General features: G+C 41.2%; 1 protein-coding gene across 6 annotated transcripts; it reads left to right on the top strand.

Moving 5' to 3' along the window:
- Nucleotides 1-2,376: 2,376 nt before the first annotated feature.
- LOC132328217 (solute carrier organic anion transporter family member 1C1-like) lies at nt 2,377-24,124 on the top strand. 6 transcript variants are annotated; one of them, XM_059848006.1, is made up of 16 exons: nt 2,377-2,505; nt 7,346-7,457; nt 8,401-8,557; nt 9,815-9,956; nt 10,034-10,166; nt 11,479-11,594; nt 12,136-12,282; nt 12,398-12,496; nt 14,955-15,200; nt 16,074-16,238; nt 16,684-16,879; nt 17,724-17,886; nt 18,583-18,767; nt 19,774-19,838; nt 19,948-20,065; nt 23,128-24,124. In XM_059848006.1, exons 3-16 carry the CDS (start codon nt 8,429-8,431, stop codon nt 23,402-23,404), a joined length of 2,181 nt encoding a protein of 726 aa, XP_059703989.1. In that variant the 5' UTR covers nt 2,377-2,505; nt 7,346-7,457; nt 8,401-8,428; the 3' UTR covers nt 23,405-24,124. The 6 variants fall into 6 exon arrangements, with proteins under 6 accessions (XP_059703989.1, XP_059703987.1, XP_059703990.1 ...); XM_059848004.1 differs by having other exon boundaries at nt 8,406-8,557; nt 23,128-24,123; XM_059848007.1 differs by having other exon boundaries at nt 2,377-2,515; nt 8,406-8,557; nt 23,128-24,123.
- Nucleotides 24,125-24,485: the final 361 nt, after the last annotated feature.

Here is a 24,485-nt window from a genome sequence, read left to right as displayed (position 1 = left end):
AGCCAAGAGACTGCAAGGAAGCAAACACCTTTCACTTTCCAAGGTGAGCTGTTAAAGAGTTAGCTGAGGGCATTTCCCAACCTTTGCTGTCACCCTCAGAGGCCAGAGTGGGACTCAGCCCCTTGTTGAGAAGCTCTGTGTGCCATGTGAAGGTGGGACAAGGTCCCCAGCTGTCACAGGCAGGGTCAGGCTGGGCTAACCAGGCCATGCCACACAATGAAACCCCATGAGCCAAAAGCACATTTCCTCTGCTCCCTCCAGCAGAAAATGCCACTCTCCAATGAAATTACATGTATTAGTTACAGGCAGATCATTTTTAACCATGTCAGGAGGAAATCTTTGAGAACTTCTAACAGATAAAAAGGCAAAAAGGTGAGGTCAGAAGACTGAGGGAACAATGTATTTTATATATATATATATATAAAATCTAGCTAATATAGCTATATTAGCTTTAGCTAATATATAAAATATAGCTATGGAGCTCATGCCATGCCAGCATCTGAAGGAATTACCAAAAAACAGAGAGCAAGGGGTGTGGATATCTCACAAAGAGTAAACAGGCTGGATAATTCTAGATTCCTCCTTGAAATGCTCAAAATAAGGAGGAAGATTGATGCATGAAAGCACTATTGCAATATTTTGAAAAAACAGCACAATTGGTATAATCTGAGAGAAAACACTGGCAGCACCACTTGGGCAGGTTTGACTGATGATGACACAACATGCAGCTTAATTCTGCAGAACATTAAAAGTTACTAAAAATTCTAGAAGCTATGAAGTGCCCAGACTTGCAAGCAGCTAGGTTGCAGGGGAATTTTAAAAGCATTTGCACATAGATAAACGTTATTAATAATTATTAATAATCTAGAGGGGTCATAGGTCTGACCCAGTCTGGTTGGTTTTTTTGTGCCCTGGAGCATCACTAAGCAGGTGCTGCATGAGGGAGTTCCTCATCCAGTGCTGATCAACCTCTGGAAGGCAAAAAGTCCATAATTGCTGTAAAAATGATGAGGGGCAATTGAAATGTGGGGCCCTTTAATGGTGATGTGAAGTGCTCATTAAAAGGACCTTACTTAAGCAACATGTGGCTAATATCAGCAGGTTAGTTAACCAACAGCTCATCCCAGATTATTGCAGTTCATTGAATTTTGAAGAGAGTAAATAAGGAAAGGATTTAGTGGGGAGCACATTCTCCCAGCTGGATGGTGACCAGGCCAGGAAGCTCTCTCATGGCTGGTGAGCATGGTGAGTTTGAAAGGTTGCTGTGCACAGCCAGAACCCTCTTGTTGATCCTGTGATGTTGGCACTTCTAAAATAAGGTGTGGGAAAACACAAACTTGTTTAAGTTAAAGCCAACCTGTGATAAGAGTATACAGTCAGCAAAAATCTGTTTATTTACCCGTGCAGACAGACTGTCTTCCAGTGTCTGGAAATAAAGCAGGATAAAACTATAATAGATTTTTTTTTTTTTAACTAGAACAGTCTATGGGATGTTCCTGACATCTGGTAGATTTTTCTGTCAGGAAAAATCAAGACTCCTCCATTCTTGTAAAGGATCTGCTCTAGTGTAATAAGGCAGATGAGCAGTTTATGGCAGTGGTTTTGTATCTAATACCAGGTATTTCATTAATTATGTGAGCCATATTAATATTTTCAGTCCTGTTAGCTCAGTTGATGTCCCAGACCATGTGAAGGTGAGGGGGGGCTTGCCCTGGGGTTTCACCTGAACTCAGCATTGCTGTTGTTTCTGCTGTTCTGGGATGCAGCTCACATTTGGATGGGCTACTAAAAAGGTCTAAGCACTCTCACTTGCCAGCGATTTACACTTAATTAATTCTGTGTCTGTAGTAACAACTCCAGTCCAAGCTGCTGATTAAGGTTGAATGCAAAGAGAAGCTGTAAAACCAGCATTAATATCTACCCTTTGTATTTCAAGTAGAGGGAAAAAAGGGAAAAAAATCATTTAAACAGCACATCATGGTCTGCTTTTCCCCAGACAGATGCATGAGGCAAATCAATGAGAAAATGATCAAGTTCTTTTGAAAGGCAGATGCTCCACTGAGCAGTGCAAGGATAAATTCCCAGACACTGCCCAAGATGGAGACCACAGATCAGCTCTTTTTCTCTCTTGTTAACTCAACAGCACCAAACAGAAACTAGACACTGGGACAGGAGCACCAAAGAATCTTTTTCTGTTGTGGAAAAGTCATTTTTCACCCTCTGAGGATTCCTGCAGTATCTCAACTACAGCAATATTTGCTTACACTGGCTGTCCACCATCCCTATTATTTAGTTTGTTAACAAAGAGTTAAATTTTAAAAGACATCGATTTTCTGTATCTAGGGATCAGCATCCTGAGAATAAGAAGGGCTCTGATCAAAGCTGCCTGCTCCAGCTGGCCCCTGCCTGGGAGCAGCTCCTGCCCCTGCCGACTGTGCCTTGGCATCTCCTCCTGGTGGGATCTGCTGCCACCCTCTGCCTGGAGGAGTCTGCAGCCAGCTAAAGGTGACTAAAGGTGCTAAAAGTGACTCTGTGGCTTTTGTAAGGACTGCTTTTAACCCTCAGCAGGCATCAGAAATTACTGATAGCTCAGCCTTCTTATTAAGGGGATTTTTTACTATCACGATCCTTTTTATTTATATTTTTCCTGCAAGTGTGAGTAACACAGAGGAGGGTGGGGGATGGAAAAAGGGATACATCTCTTTTTTTTTTTTTTTTCTTTTGTGTAAGACCACAGTCTGATTTTACTTCAGTAGTTTGCCATTCTGTCAGTTTTACTCAACTGTTCTTTGATTGTGAGTGCTTCCACACACAGTTTGGACAGCAGCAGTCTGATAGAAAAATTCTTCTCAGCCATACTAAAAGCAAAATATAGAAGATGTTTTAGTCTTGGAAAGTTATAAATTAATGGTATATACAGGGCTAGGGAAAAAATAGGGAGAAACTGAATTGTATTCACTTGTCAGAATGATGAAAACAAGGAAATGTTCTTTTTCATATGAGAGAAACAAAGAATGTTTCCCTTATATGAAAAAGAAAGTAGCATCTTTTCCCACAGGTTCTACTACTCCAAAGAGAGCGATTTTTGCTCCATCCCTTTCCAGATGCTTAGGATTAAAAGGCCAAAAACCCACGTGGGTAGGTCTGCTAATACATCTGAAGGCAACCTGAAAATGCAACCTTGGGAATGCAAAGCTTCACCACAAAGCTTTGTAAAACAGGGAATACATGCTTCTCTTGTGACTAGAAGTGGGAAGTTGGTATTTTATGCCACAGGAGGACATGAAGAATCACTAATTCTGAAAAAAAAAAGAGGCCCATGAATTTCCATCTCTTGTGTGTATTTAATGCTCAGTAATGCTCTGACTGAGAGGACAACTCTTTTGGAAAAATTGCAGTGATGGCAAATGTTGGTTGGGTTGGGTTTTTATTCATTCAGACTAAAATATTATGGATGCAATCATAACCTAGCACTGTGGGTTTTCTCTGCAGTGATGAATGATCTCGTTCTTGATCACTTAGTCATGGAAAACTAAAAGTTGTTTTGCACAAGAATATACAGCCAAAATGAATCCATGAAATAGCAGCAGAGCTTTATGGAAGATTCTAGAGCAAGTTAACCTTGAAGCCATTATAGGACACAAAGGACTGGTGGTTTGGAACAGTCAGCATGGATTTATCAAGGGTACATCGAGGTCTGACTGAGCTGGTTGATTCCTGTGAGGAGATCACACTGGGGATGTGCTGGCAGGGAAGGGGCAGGAGCTACCAGGAATGGGATATTTTGGTCTAACACTCAGGCAGACAGCACCATACCTCACCTGCCCCAAGAGCAACTCACCTTTAAAGAACAATTACCATCAGGAATCAGGCAGAAGGCACAGCAGGGACACAACCACCTGAGCCTGTCTGGGTTTCCTTGAACTAGGGCTGTAAGTGATAAAGGGCTGCTCCAAAGTACACAGAGCCCTAATAAACGTTCATATTTCACCTGCCTTTGCTGCTAATAGCAATGAACTGTAAATATGAACAGTCTTCTAAGCATGAGTGATTTTGAACACCCTCTTTATTCCATATATCCAAAGCATTGCATTTTCTCTTCCTCCAAGTTCTTGGCTGGCATGAGCAGATCTGAACAGAATGGATTTTAGCCATAGACTGTGAAAATAAACCTTCATAACAAAATGCAGCAGAAGCAGGAATATTTCTAAAGCTGGGACACCATATTTTTAAACACCAGGAAGGTGTGAACCATTATAATCTAGACAATTTCAGGGAAGAAAAAAAAAAAGATGCTTCACAAGAATTTACAAAAGGAGTACACTTGCACGTTTTCATCCTAATTAACTTTTGACCTCTGTGGATAAACATGGATTTTGGGACCTTTAACACAGAGCAAAACTGGGAGGAGACAAGATTAAAACATTGGTTTGAGTTGGAAGTTAATGATTCTTCTGCCATGTACCAGCAGAGCTTTGCTTAAGGAGAGAATTCTCAGACTTTTGAGCATTTGTGTGGTAGTGAAACTGCTGTTGTTGTGGATGCAGAACCTAGGTAGGAACCTCTTCCATACTCTGCTTAGGAACCTCTTCAATATTCTTTCTGTTTGGGAACCTCTTCAATACTCTTTATGTTTAGGAACCTCTTCAATATTCTTTCTTTTTAGGAACCTCTTCAATAATCTTTCTGTTTGGGAACCTCTTCAATATTCTTTCTGCTTAGGAACCTCTCCAATATTCTTTCTGTTTGGGAACCTCTTCAATACCCTGTTTAGGAACCTCTTCAATATTCTTTCTGTTTGGGAACCTCTTCAATACTCTTTATGTTTGGGAACCTCTTCAATATTCTTTCTGTTTAGGAGCCTCTTCAATATTCTTTCTGTTTGGGAACCTCTTCAATATTCTTTCTTTTTAGGAACCGCTTCAATATTCTTTCTGTTTGGGAACCTCTTCAATACTCTTTAAGTTTGGGAACCTCTTCAATATTCCTTTTGTTTGGGAACCTCTTCAATATTCTTTCTTTTTAGGAACCTCTTCAATAGTCTTTCTGTTTGGGAACATGTTCAATACTCTTTCTGTTTAGGAACTTCTTCAATACTCTGTTTAGGAACCTCTTCAATATTCTTTATGTTTGGGAACCTCTTCAATACTCTTTCTGTTTAGGAACCTCTTCAATACTCTTTCTGTTTGTCTTTAAAATGTTGTTGTTAGTGTTTGCAGCTATCCAACAGGACCTGTGGAGTTTCCAGTTGCATTTGCTGTAACTGGCAGCAGCAGAACCAGTCCTGGTGGAAGTGTCAGTGCTTTAGTGGTGGCATCCTGCCCTGTGTGTGTGTGTCTGAGCTGTCACCGTGTTGTGTCTTGAGCATTGAGCACTGGGCTCTGCACAGTTCTATGACACTCATTTTCCATGTTAGCTGAACTTCAAAGGTGTATTTAAAAATCAGACAGTTGGATTAGCACTGCAATTAATTGTAAAATTTGTAAAATGTAATTGTAACATTGTAAACGTAAATTAATTGTGAAATTGTAAATGATTTAACTGTAAATCATTGCAGTTCTATGAATTTCTGGAGGAAATGTGGTTCTTGATTTGTGATTTGCTCTTCTGCTGGGTGATGTCACAGTCCCTGAGAGTGCAGCTCTGGTGACAGTCAGCCCAAAGACTTTGCTGCCTTCTCAAAAATCCTCACCTATCACTATATTTTTCTTTTTTTAAGACTCTACAAAACCTGCAGCAAACCATTGTCTGGACCTTTGTAAACTTACTACCTGTTATTCATGTGGAGGTTTTTTATAGTTGATGTTCTTATTCATTACAATTTGCATGCAATGAGGGGGTACAAAACAAAGCTGAATTTTTTTTAATATCCCATAAGGAACAGATCTACTGGAGTTAGGCTGTGGCCCCTATCAGCTCATGTCCCCTGAAGCTCTGAGGAGATCTGTCCTTGCAGGGCTGGCTGCATTCCCCCTGCAGCTGAGCTGCAATTGCTGCCTGATTTCCTGTGGTGCCCTGGGAGCTGTCAGCTCCCAGCAGCACTAACAGTGCACACTGGTTGTTAGTTGGGAGCCTTGCTTTTCTCCCACCCAAAGTGGTTCTCAGAAGAGGCTGTACTGAGCATTTGTCAAATGTTCCAAAAAGTGAACTGAGTGTTAAATTTCTTCTGTCTGTACTGCTTAGAATCTTTTAGTAGATTTTTTTTCCCTTGTTTTTTTGGGAAGAGGTTTGTTTTCTTCCCCTAGGAAGAAAACTGGGTTAATTTATATTTAGGCTGATTGACTACTTAAACAATACCAATTATTTACTTGTCTAATCTTGTCTTTCTGCAAATGCAACTCTCTCAGATCACCATTACAAAAGAGTAGCTTGTGCAGGCCAGGAATGGTAGTTTTAGAGAACTCATTTTAGTGAAAGTGCACCTTTGGTGCAGAAAGCTTCCTACCTTTACTTTCATAACTCATATTTTTAACCAAACCTTTGATTTATTAAATGTGGAAAAATGCTAATGAAAAAAAATCTAAAATAACAACTTTATTAATACTTAAAATTGTCAGGCTCAGCAGCTACTGCATGTTGTCATCAAGTGACCTTTTATCATTCTTTTTTTCTAATGTTCTTGTGGCCTGGAGTTTCCCCAGCCTTCATCTCTTCCATCTCCAGCTGATATTTGTGTAGGTCAGGGTCATCTGAGGGTGAGGGGACATACTGTCACCAGATTCTGAGACATGTTGTACCTTTAAACTCTCAAACAAAAATCCCCTTCTCCAATCCTGCAATGATATGCTCCCCCAGCACATTACTGTGGTCATCAATGCATCATAATGTCAAGGAGAAGTTTGGACCTTGAGGTTACACAGAACCAAGTGAATTTCAGAGGACCAGCTGCTCAGAAGTATTTGTGTACTAGATTTTCCTGGGTACCAGGAATTTTATTTCATAACATTTTTGTTCATAAAAAAGAGAAATCCTTGGAGAAATCCTTCCTCTACTCCTTTTTCCTATCTGTCTGAGTAGCCAAGAGGAAGGAGAAGCCAATTTTTTTGGTCCTGATACATGTGCTGACCCAGCCTTATAGCATAGCCACAAAAGAGTTTGGGAAGTAGATATTAGCAGTGGGAAAGCAGATGGACCTTTTCCAGCATGGGAAAAGTTCATCCAACTTTTTTCAGCTGCATTCAAGCATATAAAACCTCTCTTTGTGTGATTTGTTCCCCCTCTCTCTCTTTTTCACCCTTTTCTCAAATGAGGAGAGTATTGTGGAAGGTGAAACAAATCAGATCATGTGAGCTGTGATTTGTGAGCTCTGATTTGAGGGCATTAATTGCAATACTCCTATCTGCAGATCTGAGCATGGCTTCTTTCAAGTGACCCATTTTTTTCTGAGGGGCTCTGCAGTGGCTTCTGGATCGTCCTTGAGAAATCTGTTCTGGTTGTAGTGGGAGTTGCACAAACAGGCAAGTGTTTTCATTCTTTAAATAAACTTTGCAAAGAGATATATAGACTTCCTTTACAGCTTTTCTCTCAAGTTTCCTTTTGTAGTTACTGTCCATCTCTCAGATACAGAGTTTTAAAAAGCTGAGGGGAAAAATAAATTAAGTATTGAACTGTCCATGGCAATAAACCAAAATACAACTTGATAACCAAACAAGGCTTTCAGCCCTAAAGCATTATGGTGTGTCAAAGGATATATCATTGTCTGTGGCTACAGGAAGCTCCTGGGGGAAGCAGAGCAGTTCTGCTGAGCTGCTGAGCTGCAGATCATTTCAAGCATTTGGGCATTTAGGCAGCACTCTGCAAACAGGAAGAGATCAGGGATACCCTGCATATTATTGCAAGAATTAAAAAACCCAAGTAATATCCTTACAGGAGGTCAGTTAGGTGAAACAATAAACTCCTTTGTCACTAAGAATTGTTTCCAACAAGCCAGTGGAAAGGAGTAAATTGGATGGCCCAGGGCTGGTACAGGTTTTACCAAATCAAAGCCTGAGTTGTAAGCCACATGGCCTGCAAATTTAGAGCTTCCCAGGACTCCCTGTGCTTCAGCACTACTGCTTTGTTGACCCTTGTAGTTAATTTTTGGACAGAGACTTTGTCTCTTACTCCTCTGTCCAAACTGCCTTTTTAGCATTAAAGGACAGGACAAGGTAGAAAGGGGGATGCTCATGTCTCTTTAACAAAAAAAAAAAAAAAGATGTCAAAACTAGATGTTTCAGAATTTAAACAAATATACACTTTGAAACATGCAAGTGATTGAGCCAAATAGTTTTAAGTAGAAAGGTTCAGTTTCAACATCTCAGCACTTTCCTGTAATTAGTTTCACCAGATTCATCAGAGAGGAACTTGAGCAACTCTACTTTGGCACATGTGCTTTGGTGTTTATTGCTGTTTTCTTTCGAGCTCAGAGCACTCAGGAAGGAAATCAGCCATGACAGTGGAAACCAAACCCAGCAATGTCAACGACTCAAACCAGGAGGCAGAGCCTGACCAGCTCTTGGATGATGAAGGAAACAAAAACCCACCAGTCAAAAAGACTTCCTCTTCCACTGGATTGAAGGTTTGGTGCCTTAGCAATCCCACCATGATTTGCAATTGGTTTTTTTTCAAGAAATGTTGTGCAAGATGTGACATCTGTGACATGCCAAATTCCTTCACTCCTCTCCCTGTCCTTGGAGGAACTGGATGTGCACTAGAGGTCCAGGGGACAGTCAGATAGGATATTTTCCCCAAAGAAAATAAAAATTCCCGATCTCTATTCACTACCATGTTTACTCACAAGTTACTAGTAGGTGGATCCCCTTCTTGGTCATTAGAGAGAGGCAGCAGCTTCCAGTGGAGGACTTGACCCAGCCTCACTTAGGTGCCTACAATGCATTTGTCTGCAGGTTGTCACCACCAGTCTTGTAGGGTCAGAACAAGGTGAGGTGACCCACATTTCATCAAATGTTTTGTGGCTGACCTGAGGATTGCATTTTAAACCCAAACAACCCCAGTGATTTCTGTTGGTGTTTTCATTTCATCAGCAGTTTGAGATTTCAGCCAAACCCTCTGAGAATACTGCTGGCACAAGGCACAAAGGGTGACTCTCAGGATTTTTGCCAGTCAAGCTCAGGAAATATAGAACATATCAGGACAAATGCCACACTTGGAAGATTTTTCTCTTCATTCCTGGCAAAAAGAGAGTAAATATACCGATTTTTAAGCTTTTACTTCCTGGATAGGCTTCATTTCCTACAGTAGATGGCATTGCAATGCCTAAACCTATATTTACTTTGTTTATTTACCTGAGTTTCTGTTGTGTTAGAACTCTTGCCCAGTGAGCAAGAAGTCTATTTGGTTTTTAGACTGTGTGGAAATCACTGGATAATATTTAAACAAACTCAAATATTTTTCCAAATAAATCTTTATTTGCCAAAGCCACCAGGTATGTTGGTGGAAGCAACAGTCAAACTACAGAAGAGTATTAAGCTTTTCCTTGTGAGGTATACAAGCAACATTTCAGAATCTATCATATGACACAGAGATGAACTTGGCCAGTTAGTCCCACATTCCTCATTCTGATTTATCAGAAAAGCTTGCTTGAAGCATCAAAATGGTGCCATATGATTGAATTAGAAGCAGTGCTGAATTGGGCTAAAATAAGGGACATGTGACCCAAGCAAGAGGTAGTTTGGGTTCAGGTTATTACTGGTCCAATTTGAGTAACAAATAGGTCATGATGATGATGGCTCCACACCATTTTAAATGTGTTTGGTCCCTCTGTGACCAGTTCTCCTGCCTGTCCCTCCCCTTTCCTGTCTGAATCTTTCCCCAGGTGTTCCTGGCTGCTCTGTCCTTCAGCTACTTCAGTAAAGCCCTGTGTGGGACAATAATGAAGAGCTCCATCACCCAGATTGAGAGGAGGTTTGGCCTGACCTCCTCCGTGGCAGGGTTCGTCGACGGGAGCTTTGAGTTGGGTAATGGATGTTCCCCAGCACAGAGAGAGCTGCTCAGAGACAGCACCTGGCACTCAGCCTGGTTCTTTACCTTGCAGGAAACCTGCTGGTGATGGCATTTGTAAGCTATTTTGGAGCTAAGCTGCACAGGCCCAGAGTAATAGCTGTGGGATCCTTTGCTATGGCTTTGGGATGCTTTTTGTCAGCCATGCCTCATTTCTTCATGGGATAGTAAGTACTGATTGTGGTGAATTTGGGTGACCTCACGCTGGAGTTGCACTGTGCTTTCTGGTTTTTAGATGAAACTTGTTGTGTATTTAGCCTTACATTTCCAAAGGCCTGTGGAACCTCACTTCCAAGTGTGATGCACCCCAGGTGACACACCCATCACATTGTGACGGGGAATGTTCATTTAAAAAACACAGCTCTTCTCAAGTGGAAGTTCAACTCCTCAAAAAAAAATGAGAACATCACAGGGTTTTATTTTCCACTCAGGATTTTTCAGAAAGGAGCCAAAGAATGCAAAGGTGCTGGAGCATGCAGGTGGAGGAGTGCTGGTAGAACTCATACCAGGATTTTCCTGTTCCAAATGCACATGCCTGGTTAAAGTGATTTTCTGTGTTGGGTTGATTTTTATTTGCTTTCTCCAGGCTCAGGGAATTACTGCATTGTGCTTATGTGTGATGATGTTTCTAGCCATAGCTTGAGCACAGGGATGACAAATAGAGTAGGACATATTTCTGTTGATAAATATATTAGAACAATTTTAGGTATACTACTTCAAAAAGAAAACTGAGGAATGCTTGCTTTCATGTTAGTGGATCTCACACTAGAACCAGAATTTTTATCAGTTTTTCACTCTTTAAGACAGGCCATGTATCATCTTCATCTGCACTGGGCAACTCATGAACCTGAGCCTGAGCATTTGTAGGGGAACTGCTCTGCACTGTTCTCCTGGTGACTGCTCTTTGTTTCAGCAGGAAAAATAAGCCTGCCTGGTCTGACAGAGCCAGGGCAATTCCTTGAAGCAGGATGTGTGCTTTGCCACGGTTTTCTGCTAAAGCTAATTGTACTTTGCCCCTCAGCAGCACTCGTTTCTGGGAGAGGGATCACGTTGAAGCAGCTGAACAGACCAAACACATGTCTAAGATGGAAAAGGTGCCTTTGCTAAACTCAAGGCATTCATCTTTTTCTCCTTGGCTGTTTGGTCAACACAGGGAGCTCACCCTCAATTTGGACCTGACCCTCAATTTAGACACCAAAAATTCAATCCTATCTGAAATACTTTCACAAGCCCTTTTGAATTTTCCAGCTTAAAACATTATGCCTTCGGGACAGAGAATTCTAAGTTTTATTTGGTCTTCCTTTCAGTATTTTGGTTTTCTAAAATGTTCTTTAACAATCTTATTTGCTCCTTTGAACTGATATTGAACCAAAGATACCTTTCTCTTTGGGGAAACAGCAGCCAAGGTGGCTCCAGCCCTACCACACTGGTGTTTCCCTCGTGAGCACAGCTCCTAAACCTCCTGTTGTGTGTTTGCAGCTACAAGTATGAGACAGCATCACACACAGCTGCTTCAGCCAGCTTAAATTCCAGCACAAATCCCTGCTCCCTACATCAGGATGTGAATGACACTGTCCTGGAAGTCTCACGAGCAGGTATGGAACTGTAAATGTTACAGGAGCTTGTTTTGTCCTTGGTTGTAAGGACTCAATTAGCTGGACCTGAGGTGGGGACAGGACAAGAAGCTGCATGGAGAGTAACAGAAATGAATGGAGATTGCTATAATCCTCCTTAAAATATGGAATACAACTCTTTTATGTGTTGCTTGTATGGGACACAGGTAGAGAATGAGCCAAGCTCTGCACCAGAAACCATCTGAAACTTCTCACATTAAAGATACATGATATATGCCAGGTAATATATTTATGAAAATATCAATGAGTTATTTATTTTTCTGAGCATTTCTTCTGATGGGTGATACTTACCCCTGCTTTTAGAAATCAAATGCAGTGGAGGTGGAAAAATGTGTTATTAAAAGATCATGAAAAGTTATAATGGCACTGACAGCCTTTCACTTATCTTCTCTAAGGAAATGTTCTTTATAACTTGATTTCTAATCTATAATCCTTTCCTGTGTTTTTTCCCCCGTCTCCCATTCAAATATTTTATTACAAAGGTGTGAACTCTCCTCTGCAGGCTGTGAGAAGGAGCCATCATCATACATGTGGATCTATATCTTACTGGGAAACATGTTACGTGGGATTGGTGAGACGCCAATAACGCCCCTGGGCATCTCTTACCTCGACGATTTTGCTAAAGAGGAGAATGTTCCTGTGTATGTAGGTAATCTCAACATGAATAAACTGAGAGACTCCCGGTGGGAGAGGTGGAGCACCCTCTGCAGAAGACAGCATTCAGCCATCAGAGGGTACTAGCACCTGCCTCATTGTGTTTTCAGCCTGTTTGCACACCGTGGCCATGATGGGCCCCATGTTTGGCTTCCTGCTGGGATCTCTGTGTGCAAAGCTGTACGTGGATATTGGATTTGTGGATCCAGGTAGGCAAAACAGAGGAAAAGTAATAGTAACTTAATGGCTGTTCACAAGAATTGCCTATAAGTGGTTGCATATGTATGCATTATAGTGATTATATCATATATGTTATATTTTAATTATATTGATTTAGTTGTTTTTATTGTAGAATCGATTTGCATTATTTTATTGAATTATAAATACTATATATTAGATATATAATATACATAATATATATAATATAAAATATAGAATGTATATTATATCTTATATCTAATATATGCTATACATTATCTATAATATATACTATATATGTTATATGTTATATATAACATATATAATATTATATATTATTATAATTTATCATAAGTAAATTATTTCAATAATAATAACAAAGGGCATATTATTGAAATAATTTATTAATTTTTATTTATTGAATTACTGAAAGCTTTTCGAGTAAAAGTGAAATAATTTATTAATTTTTATTTATTGAATTACTGAAAGCTTTTCAAGTAAAAGTGAAATAATTTATTAATTTTTATTTATTGAATTACTGAAAGCTTTTCGAGTAAAAGTGGAGTTTGAATGGGAGCATATTTTAGAACTGTGCTTTAATATTAGAGGATTGCAATACACCTTTAAACCTAAGAATTGGTACCAAGAGCTCTCCCAGAACCAAGATTTTTTTCTAAACTGGGCTTTTAACAGAAAAGATTCTGCTAGTGCAGCAGCTTTAAAGTTTGGGGGAATTACCCACCCCTTCCACTGAGTATTTTACATTATTTACATTTCACAATGTACACTTTTGCTCAGCCCTTGCTTATTCAGGTGAAATGAAAACACCTGTGTGTGCTCACATCTGCACAATGCCAGAGGGGACACAGCAATCCCTGGAAGTGGTGGCTGCTCCTTTTCAGTGATCTTGTTTTTCTAGCATATAAAATTTCAGACCTTCAGAATCCTGTAGCTACCTAGATGAGCTATTTTCTCTTTGCCCTTTGCTAAGCCAGTGTTTGATTTTATTTAGGAGTAAAGACAGTGAACCAATTCTGGTCGTGCAGTGAAAAGTCTTGGTTGCTCACAAAACATGCCAGAATTAAAAATCACAAAAATACAACCAGCTGCTCTCCTTCCATGCAGTACATTTAAAGCCATGGGTAATTTCACTGGCACTGCAGAGAACATCCAATTGCTAAATAGCAATCTACACAATTCAGGAAAGCAGAGCATGGTCTCAGGAGCCAAAAAGCAGAGCACACTCGAGGCCTGTGTGGTTCCCCATGAGCTGGGTAAGGACCTTGGTGTTGCTGTGTCTGCCACAAAACATCAGTCCGTGGAAGGTGTGGGATGGCAAAAAAAAAAAAAACACTGGACAAACAGGAATGGCTTCAAACCAAAAGAGAGTCAGGTTGGAGTAGGTGTTAGGAAGAAATTCTTCCCTGCAAGGATGGTAGGGCACAGCAACCTGTTGTCCAGAGAAGCTGTGGATGCCCCATCCCTGGAAGTGTCCAAGGCCAGGTTGGAGGGTCTCCTGGAAGTGTCCAAGGCCAGGTTGGAGGGTCTGCTGGAAGTGTCCAAGGCCAGGCTGGAGGGTTGCTGGAAGTGTCCAAGGCAAGGTTGGAGGGTCTCCAGGAAGTGTCCAAGGCCAGGTTGGAGGGTCTCCAGGAAGTGTCCAAGGCCAGGTTGGAGGGTCTCCTGGAAGTGTCCAAGGCAAGGCTGGAGGGTCTCTGGAAGTGTCCAAGGCCAGGTTGGAGGGTCTCCTGGAAGTGTCCAAGGCAAGGCTGGAGGGTCTCTGGAAGTGTCCAAGGCCAGGCTGGAGGGTCTCCTGGAAGTGTCCAAGGCCAGGTTGGAGGGTCTGCTGGAAGTGTCCAAGGCCAGGCTGGAGGGTCTGCTGGAAGTGTCCAAGGCCAGGCTGGAGGGTCTCCAGGAAGTGTCCAAGGCCAGGCTGGAGGGTCTCCTGGAAGTGTCCAAGGCAAGGCTGGAGGGTCTCTGGAAGTGTCCAAGGCCAGGTTGGAGGGTCTGCTGGAAGTGTCCAAGGCCATGTTGGAGGGTCTCCAGGAAGTGTCCAAGGCCATGTTGGAGGGTCTCTGGAAGTGTCCAAGGCCAGGTTGGAGGGTCTCTGGAAGTGTCCAAGGCAAGGCTGGAGGGTCTCCTGGAAGTGTCCAAGGCCAGGTTGGAGGGTCTCTGGAAGTGTCCAAGGCAAGGCTGGAGGGTCTGCTGGAAGTGTCCAAGGCCATGTTGGAGGGTCTCAGACCATCCTGGTCCCCCCTGAGGTGTCCCTGCCCACGGAACACCTTCCATCCAAACCAGTCCATGATTCCATAACACCATCCAGGGTATGACTCCTGATGCCTTCACTGCGTGGTTGGCCCCTCACTAGATGTTTATTGCTGGAAGTCAGGCACTGTAGAATGCAGCAGGAAAAGGCTGGGAAGGTTCAGCTGCTCCACTGGGGTAACTTGTGCCTGTTTCCCTCCTTTCCAGGGAGCATCACCATCACCCCACAGGACTCCCGCTGGGTGGGTGCATGGTGGCTTGGCTTTTTGATAGGTGGAGCAGCCAGTTTGCTGTCTGCTATTCCATTCTGCTTCCTGCCCAAGAGTCTGAAAAAGCCAGAGGAAGCCAAGAAGGACAAAGCTTCACACGGGCTCTTGGAAAACACGGGTGCCGCGGGGAATAAACTTTCTCCTGAAAGAACCAAGCCAAGGAAGTGGTCAGTGATGCTGAAAGGCAAGTGTTTCTCATGTGGTATAAATGTGAAAAGCAATAGGCACAGCACACACAGGAAATGGAGCAGTTCTGCAAAAGATTTTGCCTCCCCTGAGCTTCCATCTAAACCAGGCAGCTATCCCCAGGGAAGGGAAGGTCCACCAGAAATTATTAGAAGTGGAAGGGCTTGTTCAGGACTCTGAGGTTCTGCATGAAGTAAATCATGAAGTTTACCTGAAGTAAATCATCACCTGACTGGTGCCTACCTCTAAAATTTTGCACCGGAAGAAATTTGAACAGTGGGAAAGTGTTCCTGTATCTGAACCTAAAGGAAATATTTAAAGGCTCCTTTTGCCACACAGAAAGACAAATTATTCATTTGAGAGAGTTCTTGGAGACTCTGAAGTACCTTGGTGCCTGATGAAAATACTGCAGTCTCTGGTTGTGCAGTCCTTAGGACAAAAAAAGTGGTGGAAAGGTGATGGAAAGAAGTGGCTTTGCTTCATTTGTCAAATTTTTTGTTCCAATCCCAGTGGAAGACACTGGACATCCCCACTGAGCCCTGAACCTGTGATAATATTCATGCAAGCATGCAACCTGTGATAATATTCATGGGCTGTGTGGAGCCCCTTAGTCCTCATGTGCATATCATAACAGAGCAGCCAGGCCTTAACCCACACTTCTGTCTCCTTTTAGGATTCTCTTCCTGTGTCTCAACCTCTGGTGTTTTTCAAGAACCTGATTTTGCTTTCAGATGCCCTCATGCAAATGAAGATCAGTACAGCTTGCCCTTGGACAGCTGAGAGCAGGACCTTGCCCTAAGTTTTGCAGGTTACTCAGCAGTAATTATGCCATGCATCTTTCAATGCCAACTCATATGTCCCTTTCTTTCAGATTTCTGTAACTCCCTGAAAAAGGTATTGGGTAATCGAATGTACTTTACATTTTTGTGTTGCTCACTGTTACAGTTCAATAGTTTTATTGGTTTCGTGACTTACAAACCAAAGTACATGGAACAGCAGTATGGACAATCTACATCCAAATCCAACTTCCTAATAGGTGAGAGGAGCTGCTTGTGCTGCCAGCAGTGCATGGGGAAAGGTTCTGCTGGGCTTTACCTGGGGCTGAATTCCATGTAGAGCAGGTGGGGGTAAATGGTGGTCTGACCTGAATTAAAAATACAGGGTTTGTGCCTGTGGGACCATTAAAAATATTTAAATTATATTACATTACATTGCATTTATAGTATATTTATAGCTAGGGCACCCCAAATATGCCATGAGTGTGGTGTGGAAGCTTTAGTTGTTGAAGCATCTGGCAAGTTCCTTGCAGTGGGAGTGGGTTTGGAGGGTTAGGCACTTCACAAACAGCAACTGAGCACAAACCTTCCTAAATAGGTAACAGACCATAAAGCTGCCAGAACAAAAAACCAAGGACAGAGTTTGGCTCTTAAGACTATAATGATTCTTTAATTCTAACATTCCCCTTCTATAATCTCTTTCAGGAATTACATCCTTGCCTCCTGTAGGTCTTGGGATTTTCCTAGGAGGGCTTATAATGAAAAAGTATAAAATGGGCATCATTGCAGCCACAAAATTTTCATTTATCGTGTCATTTTTGTCCTATGCCATCGGCTTGTTGCACTTTTTTGTTGGCTGTGATAACCACATGGTGGCAGGAATGACAGTGTCCTATGAAGGGTGAGTATAAAACAGAAAAAAAAGATTGTGTTTTTCTCCATAGTTCTCAAAAAATGTGCTGTGGCATCAAGGCTAAAGAGAAAGTGAACACTGCCACACGTCACTGTTCTGTTGGTCAGCCTGACAAAGCCCAATGCTGGTTAAAGGTTAATTAGGAATTGCTTCATTAACAGTGGGGGCTGTTCTGCCTGGGGAGGGTGGGAGTACTGCTGTGCAAGGTTTTCACTAGGAATGCAAGTGGTGGACCAGGGAATATGCTTAGAGAGCACTGGGATGAAAAACTGGCAAGCACACCAGTTTCATTTGTCTAGAAAGGAGAAGATGAGTGAAGACATCTTTTTGTTCAATACACAATCAAAGGATGCCTGAAAGCAAAAGATTATACTGCATTCTTCATATCCTTGGTGAAAAGTTGGGCTAGGCTTTAACAGAGGAGAGTTTTTAACCACAGAGACCAGGAGATTTGGTTTCTGTCACTGGTGCATTTTTACCAATTGATATATTGGTAAGACTGTGATAACTCTTGCCAGCTCTAAATTCAATTTGGGGGGGGGAGCCCAAATGACCTCTCCCTCCTTTCTCTTTTCTGTCCACACCTGTAAAATCAGTAGCAATGTTTTAATTCGTTTTAAATTTCTCTATAATCTAGCAATGGCTTTAATATCAGTGCAAGTAGGATGGAATCCCAAACAGACCAATAGAGATGTAGAAACTCAGCTGTGAAAAGATGTCCTGGGCGTGTGAGGTGGGGTTCAGAACAGCAACACTGTCACACAGAAGGGACTTCACTGACTCTAGCACTGAATTAAAAATGTCTTACACTTGTCTGACCTTAATTTCCAAGCAACCCCATTCCATACCACAACAATTCCCTGTTTTCGGAATGCAACTCCCACTGCAAATGTGCCTCCAACGTGTGGGATCCTGTGTGTGGAGCCAACGGCCTCACCTACGTCTCTGCATGCCTGGCTGGCTGTGACACCTCCGTGGGACATGGGAAGAGCACAGTAAGAGACCCTGCTTTGGCTCCTGAGCTTTCCTGCCCGTTTTCCATGTACCACCAGGGATTCAGTAGGACAATGCAGTTCAGCAGAGCCAAAGTTACTGGGACTAGTCACTAAAGGATTTCTGATTTCTGGCTACAAACAGCACAGAAAAGAGAGATTTCTCTGAGTCACTGCATATTAAGCAAAAGGCCCGAGATCTTTGTTCTAGATATTAACTTTCATCTTCTGTAGGCTGAGCACAAGAGGGGGAAACACACAAATCAAATCAGTTTCATGTTGCCTGGAGGTTTTCCACAGGTTTGCCTTTCATAAATGTCATTTTGGCTGCCCTGAGGCTTTACCTGACAGTTGAAGTACACTCAGACAGAGTGGTATCTTCCTTGCCACTGATCATTAAAATATGAAAAAGGGGTTCAGGCAAGGCAGCTTGTTTCCTCCATGTGAGATTTTGGGATGTCAGAAACTGCTTGTTTTTCTGGGTGGCTGATTTTTGCTTGGCATGGAGATAATGCCCAGAGTCCCAAAGACAAAGCTCCAGTCCATGGATGTAAACCTTCATTGGGCTGTGCCATTTGCACCTTTCCTGGTTATTTCAGAACATAAATGGTCTGGAGCCATCTCTTTGCTCTGTTTTCTCTCCTGCAGAACCCCCATTTCATGAGCAGCGTCCCACCAAACATGTTTTGTGTCTTCCAGGTCTTCCATAACTGCAGATGTCTTGAATTCAGCAATTCATGGACAGGAAACAATTCTGCCACCTTGGGGCAATGTCCAAAAAGTGACGACTGCTCGAGGAATTTCATTTATTACACAGTAATACAAGTCATAGGTGGATTTTGCTATGCCCTGGGAGTCACTCCTTCATACATTCTTGTGTACAGGTGAGAACAGCTGGCTGTGCACCAAAGGCCCTCTGGGGAGGCTTTCAAAGCCGTGTTTAGTTCCTTATCTTGGGAAAAAAGGAGTTTCTTGCTGATCAGGAGCTGCAGTGGTAGGACAAGGAGCAATGGGTTCAGACTGAAAGAGGGAAAGGTTTAAAGAAATTCCTCCCTGTGAGGGTGGTGAGGGCCTGGACCAGAGCAGCTGTGGCTGCCCCTGGATCCCTGGAAATGTCCAAGGCCAGGTTGGATGGGGCTTGGAGCAGCCTGGGACAGAGAAAGGTGTCCCTGCCATGGTTTTGGAGCAAGGCAATCCTTAACATCCCTTCCAAACCAAACCATTCTGTGATTCTCTGGTTCTGTAGTCTGGTTTTCCAGAACATCTCCTTTTTTCTGTTTGGATTTTGAAAGTGCCATGCATTTGCCAGGATTTCTGGATGTGCAGGGAGGTGGCAGAGGCTGGAGATAAAATGAATTCAAGACTAGTGCCCATTTCTGGTGCCTGCAGTGCAGTTCCCCCTGAAACAGATGAGCCAGGAGGCTTTGTGCTGTCCAAGATGTGTCCTTGCATGGAGGAATTCTGTTCAAGCACAGAAGGATGCTGCACTGCCCCTTCTACCTGCAATTTTTTTGTCTTAGGGCAGTAGGACATGTCCCATTAAACATTCCATCAAGTGAGGGAAATGTATGCCCCAGAGTGAAGGCAGTTGTAGAGCTCATTTCCAAAAGGTCAGGATGGACTCTGATTATGGCTTTAAAACTTCAATTCCTTAATCATGCATAGGAAATGGACTTGCCAGGAGCTATTTGATGAAAATCAGTAGATTAATTCACCTTTTTCATACCACTGAACACACCTCAGCAGATGAAGGAGCACTCTTCTTCCAAAGAACTCCAAAGTGCTCCTTCCATCAACAGGGGTATAAAATTCAGGTTATTTAATAGCATTTGATAGGCATGTTAGGCACTAAACAGGCCAGCACTTCTTACTCATCCCTCTTTTTTGCAGATGTGTCCAGCCAGAGCTCAAAGCTCTTGCAGTGGGTCTCTTCACACTGCTTACGAGGATGCTGGGTAAGAGGAACCAGTGCAGGCTCCAGCCTGGAGCCACCCCTGAGCAAACAGAAACCTGATCTCTCCTTTCCTGCGGAGCCCTGTCCCATTTTCTGCTGTCTCCTTGCAGCTGGGATCCCAGCCCCAGTTTATTTTGGTGCAGCCATCGACAGGACCTGCCTGAAGTGGGGCAGCACCAGCTGTGGGAGGAGAGGGGCTTGCAGGCTCTACGACTCCAATGCAAACAGGTAAAGGAAATCAGGGCACAAAAAAACCTCCCTGTGGAAAGGTGGTGGCGTTTGTGGGTCCCCAGGGCTTTGATTGAAATCAAACTACTGATAAATTGGTGGCAATATGAGCTATTCTGAATCCCAGCTTAAACTCTCACATGCCCACGAGAAAGCAAAATAACAGCTGGAGAATTTTGGAGGGAGCTAAGAAGTGGAAATTTATGTACTGAAAAGGAAATCCTGACCAACATTGTTTATTTGCTTTATGTGGTGAAATGCTGCTTATGTGCTAAATTCTAGAAAGAGAGGGGGACAAAAGAGATGCATGTGCAGCAAGGGACACAAAAGGAGGCACAGAAGAGATGAGAATCTTGACTCCATGGTTCAGAAGGCTGATTTAGTATTTTATATTATATTATATTATATTGCATTATATTATATTGCATTATAATATATTACATTATGTTATATTGCATTATGTTATATTACATTATATTATATTACATTATATTATATTACATTATATTGTATTATATTGCATTACATTATATTACATTACATTATTATATTACATTACATTATTATATTATTACATTACATTATTATATTACATTACATTATATTATATTACATTATTATATTACATTACATTACATTATATTATATTACACTATAGAAAATTATATTATAGAAAATTATATTATAGAAAATTATATTATTTTCTAGAAAATTATATACTAAAACTACACAAAAAATAGGAGAAAGGAGACATCAGAAGGCTTGAAAAGAATGAAAATAAAAATCCTTGACAGACTCAGAGCCTGACACAGCCTGACTGGGATTGGCCATGAATTAAAAACAATCCACATGAGACCAACCAAAGATGCACCTGCTGGTAAACCAGCTCCAGACCACACCCCACAGCCATCAGAGTTCTTGGTCACATTTCAATTCTGAGGCTTCTCAAGAAAAAATCCCAGCCAAAGGGTTTCCAAAAAATCTGTCAGTGACACGGAAGGGCATGCTCTGTTCTCTTCCACTGAAGGCTGTGATCCAGCATCAGGGTCAGATATTAACTCTGGGCTCAGCCTAAAGTCGGTCCTGAATTCCTGAAACTGAAAAATCTCGAGATCAAATGTTAAACTCTCCTTTTTTATTGTCAGTTTTTATGTTGTACAAAAGAAATTTAATATCCATGACAGAGATTTCTGGAATCAATGGTGTATTTTTAATATACTTATATTCAAAAACATAAAATTTATATTTTATTTATTTATTTAACTTATTTATAATTTTATTTTATATATATTTTATTTAAAAAATAATATACTTATATTGAAATATACAATAATATGATACTTATATTAAAATTACATATTATATACAATAATATAATACTTATATTAAAAGTACATATTATATACTATATATAATATATAGTATATCTATAATATATATACTATATATTATATATAGTGTATTATATATTATATTATATTATATATAATATAGTATCATATATACAATATCATATAGTATATATGATACTATATTATATATTTTATCTGTAATACTTTTATGATACTACATTATATACTTTATATATAATACTTTATTATATACTTTTAGATATACTTTTTATATAGTATTATATTTTAATATACTTATATTAAAAACACCTCAGACTTTAGGACTTTAAGAGGAAAGTTACCCAAATTTACCTTATTTGCAGGTAGTTTGTCCATGAAAGAATATTGTACTGAGTAGCTGTAGAGGCTGGGGAAACCCAGTCACTGTCAGTCTCCTGGGGGAATAGATTTTTCTCAGTTTCACTCAAGCCTTGGCCACTTCTGAGCTGTATTTTTATTTTTATTTACAATTGACCACTCTGGTGACCTCAATATATTTCTAGCCCGAAAGAGCCTAAGGCATTAAAGTGATCCAAAAATCTTCTTCTTCAAAAAAAATGGAAGACGATAATTTCAAAGTGAAAATTCTATCTTCACAAGCAAAAATAATATTATCAGTTCTTTAAGAGAAGTTTCTGCAAGTAAAAATGTCCAGTTTTTGGTATCATTCACAAACAATGACTTTTAATGTCTTCCCCTAAGGTTTTGTTTGTTTGTTTGTTTGTTTTTTGTATCTATGAGAGCCTTAAAAGCCATTAAAGTGATTTTCTTTAGTGTTTTTGAAAAATTCAACACCTGGCCTAATTTTCTGTGCTCTGTCCCACAGGTATGTCTACCTTGGTTTAGGAGCACTTTTAAGAGGTCCTTCCTTTTTGATTGCAATAATTTTTTATACATTGTTAAAGAAACACTTTCAAAATAAGAACTCCAGGCCTCTAGAGAATGGACAAGAAGATGCTGCTACGAATAAAGAAGACAATTGCAAGGTCAAAGAACATTTGCCAGGTTCTTCTGATGCAGAGAATGAATCCTCTATTTAGAAAGAAATTTAGACATGTGAATCAGGTCAGCTTCTCTTAGAAACACCATTCCAAATGCTGTGAGTAACTCAAGAGTAAATAATAACACTGTACAGAGAGCATAGCTAATGGCAGAACTGCAAACAGCAATAAACACTAACCAACAAGAATCCAAGTGCCTGATGTGTGCCTGGTTACCAGTATAACAACCTGACAGAGGAAAACCTTCCTGGCAGTTCTGACAGAGCCAGTCTGGGTTTTTTAGTGGGATCAAAGAGCTGCCAGGACCTCCTCGTGCCAAAGGGTCACAAAAATTATCCTGACCCCTCCATGCAGGGGACTGACCCAGCAGAGATGAGCTCAAGGCTAGGACAAACTTTCTGATTCCATCAAATTCAACCAAAATTCATGGTGAGCCAAAGCCTTTAAGCCAAACACCTCACCGAATTGCATCATTGCACCTGGTCTTCATCTCAAAATTGGCAAAAAGCAATGCATTTTTCCATGAGGCATTTTGTCTTAGCTGAAAAAGTTATGCCTATTTAAAAATGCGCACATATTTTCATAAAGACAATGGGGGGTTTTTTTTAAAGTCTTCGAGTCGTGGAATTGTATTCAAAAATACATTTTTTTTAATTTATTTTTTTTAAAGAGATTCTGAAGCACGAGAAATAGGCGCGGCTGGGTTGCGATGCCCGCAGTGTCCGGCAGAGGGCACCCCAATGCCAGCGTTGCTCCCCGTTGCCATGGCAATTATCGATGGTTTTATTATCAGCTTCGGTTTTCCCGGGAAAAATTCATCACCACCCATCCCTGTTCCCACACCCCCTAAAATTCCCTCGGCTCATACAGCTGAGCTCATGTACTCAAAGCTGCCTCCGTGTATTTGTTGGTTTGCCTTTGCTGCGCTCGCCTCGCTTGGAGCTTGACAACTTGTTGTGACTTTAAATAAAAAAGATGAGCACTTGAGAACAAGTTTCACACCAGGAAGGTTGACACTTTAAAATAGATGCTCAAGGCTCAGTGGGATATGGTTAATAGACATATTAGATATAAAATATATATATATTTGTTGAGCAAAATGCTGAATTGTTCTGAAGTGTGTTGTCTGTCATGACAGTCACTTAGCAGTGATTGCAGCAGCTGAAGGGAGAAAAATGGGACTTTTTTTCCCAAATGAAGTGATATTTACTGAAGGCAGAGATTCTCCACCCATCAAAACTAGAGAAGTTCTTTATTTTTCTTTAGCCTGGGGAAAATGAGGCTCAGGGGAACCTTGTGGCTCTCTCCAGCTCCCTGCCAGGAGCCACGGGGGGTCAGGCTCTGCTCCCAGGCAATCAGCAAGAGGAGAAGGGAAACGGCCCAAGCTGGGCCAGGGGAGGTTCAGCTCGGCCATCAGGAATATTTTCTTGACAGAAATACTTGGAACAGGGTGCCCAGAGAAGTGGTGGAGAAACACACCAAAGGTGACATGCTGCAAGCTGCAAAATAAATTTACATTGTTCAGTGCTTGCACAATGGGCAGGAGAAAAACATAGGAAGAGAAGAAAAGTCTTTTCTCATCTTGCTACTCTCTGTGCCTAAAGCAGGCGAGGGAATTATTTTTGTAATTTTTATTAGGGCTTGGGAAAACAACTGTTTGGAATCTTTCCCACTTTTGAAGAAGTGCCTGGTGTTCAAAATCAATACAGAAATGCTTTTTAGCTTGAGATGTTTCCCCTTTTTTTTTTTTTTTTTAATGTCTCTTCTTCAAGACAAAGATGGAACACATTAAAAAAAAAATAAAGAAGTGTTTTTCCAAGTCTGTGTGCAGAGCTTTATGTCTGAACCAATGCAAACCATGAGAAAGGCTCATTCTTTTTTAATGTGGTGCATACCACCCCATGGATGTTGCCATAGGTTTATTCTGGAGCAGAATCTACAGCCAATAAAATACATCACAGCCACATGACACAAAGACAAAAAAAATCTGTCAGCTTTGTTTGGGTGACAAAGGCCTCTACTGATGCA

This window comes from Haemorhous mexicanus, chromosome 5 (assembly GCF_027477595.1).
Source record: "Haemorhous mexicanus isolate bHaeMex1 chromosome 5, bHaeMex1.pri, whole genome shotgun sequence".
Classification (NCBI taxonomy): domain Eukaryota; kingdom Metazoa; phylum Chordata; class Aves; order Passeriformes; family Fringillidae; genus Haemorhous; species Haemorhous mexicanus.
The sequence above is the reverse complement of the archived record's forward strand: the minus strand, read 5'-3'. Positions and strand labels throughout refer to the sequence as shown.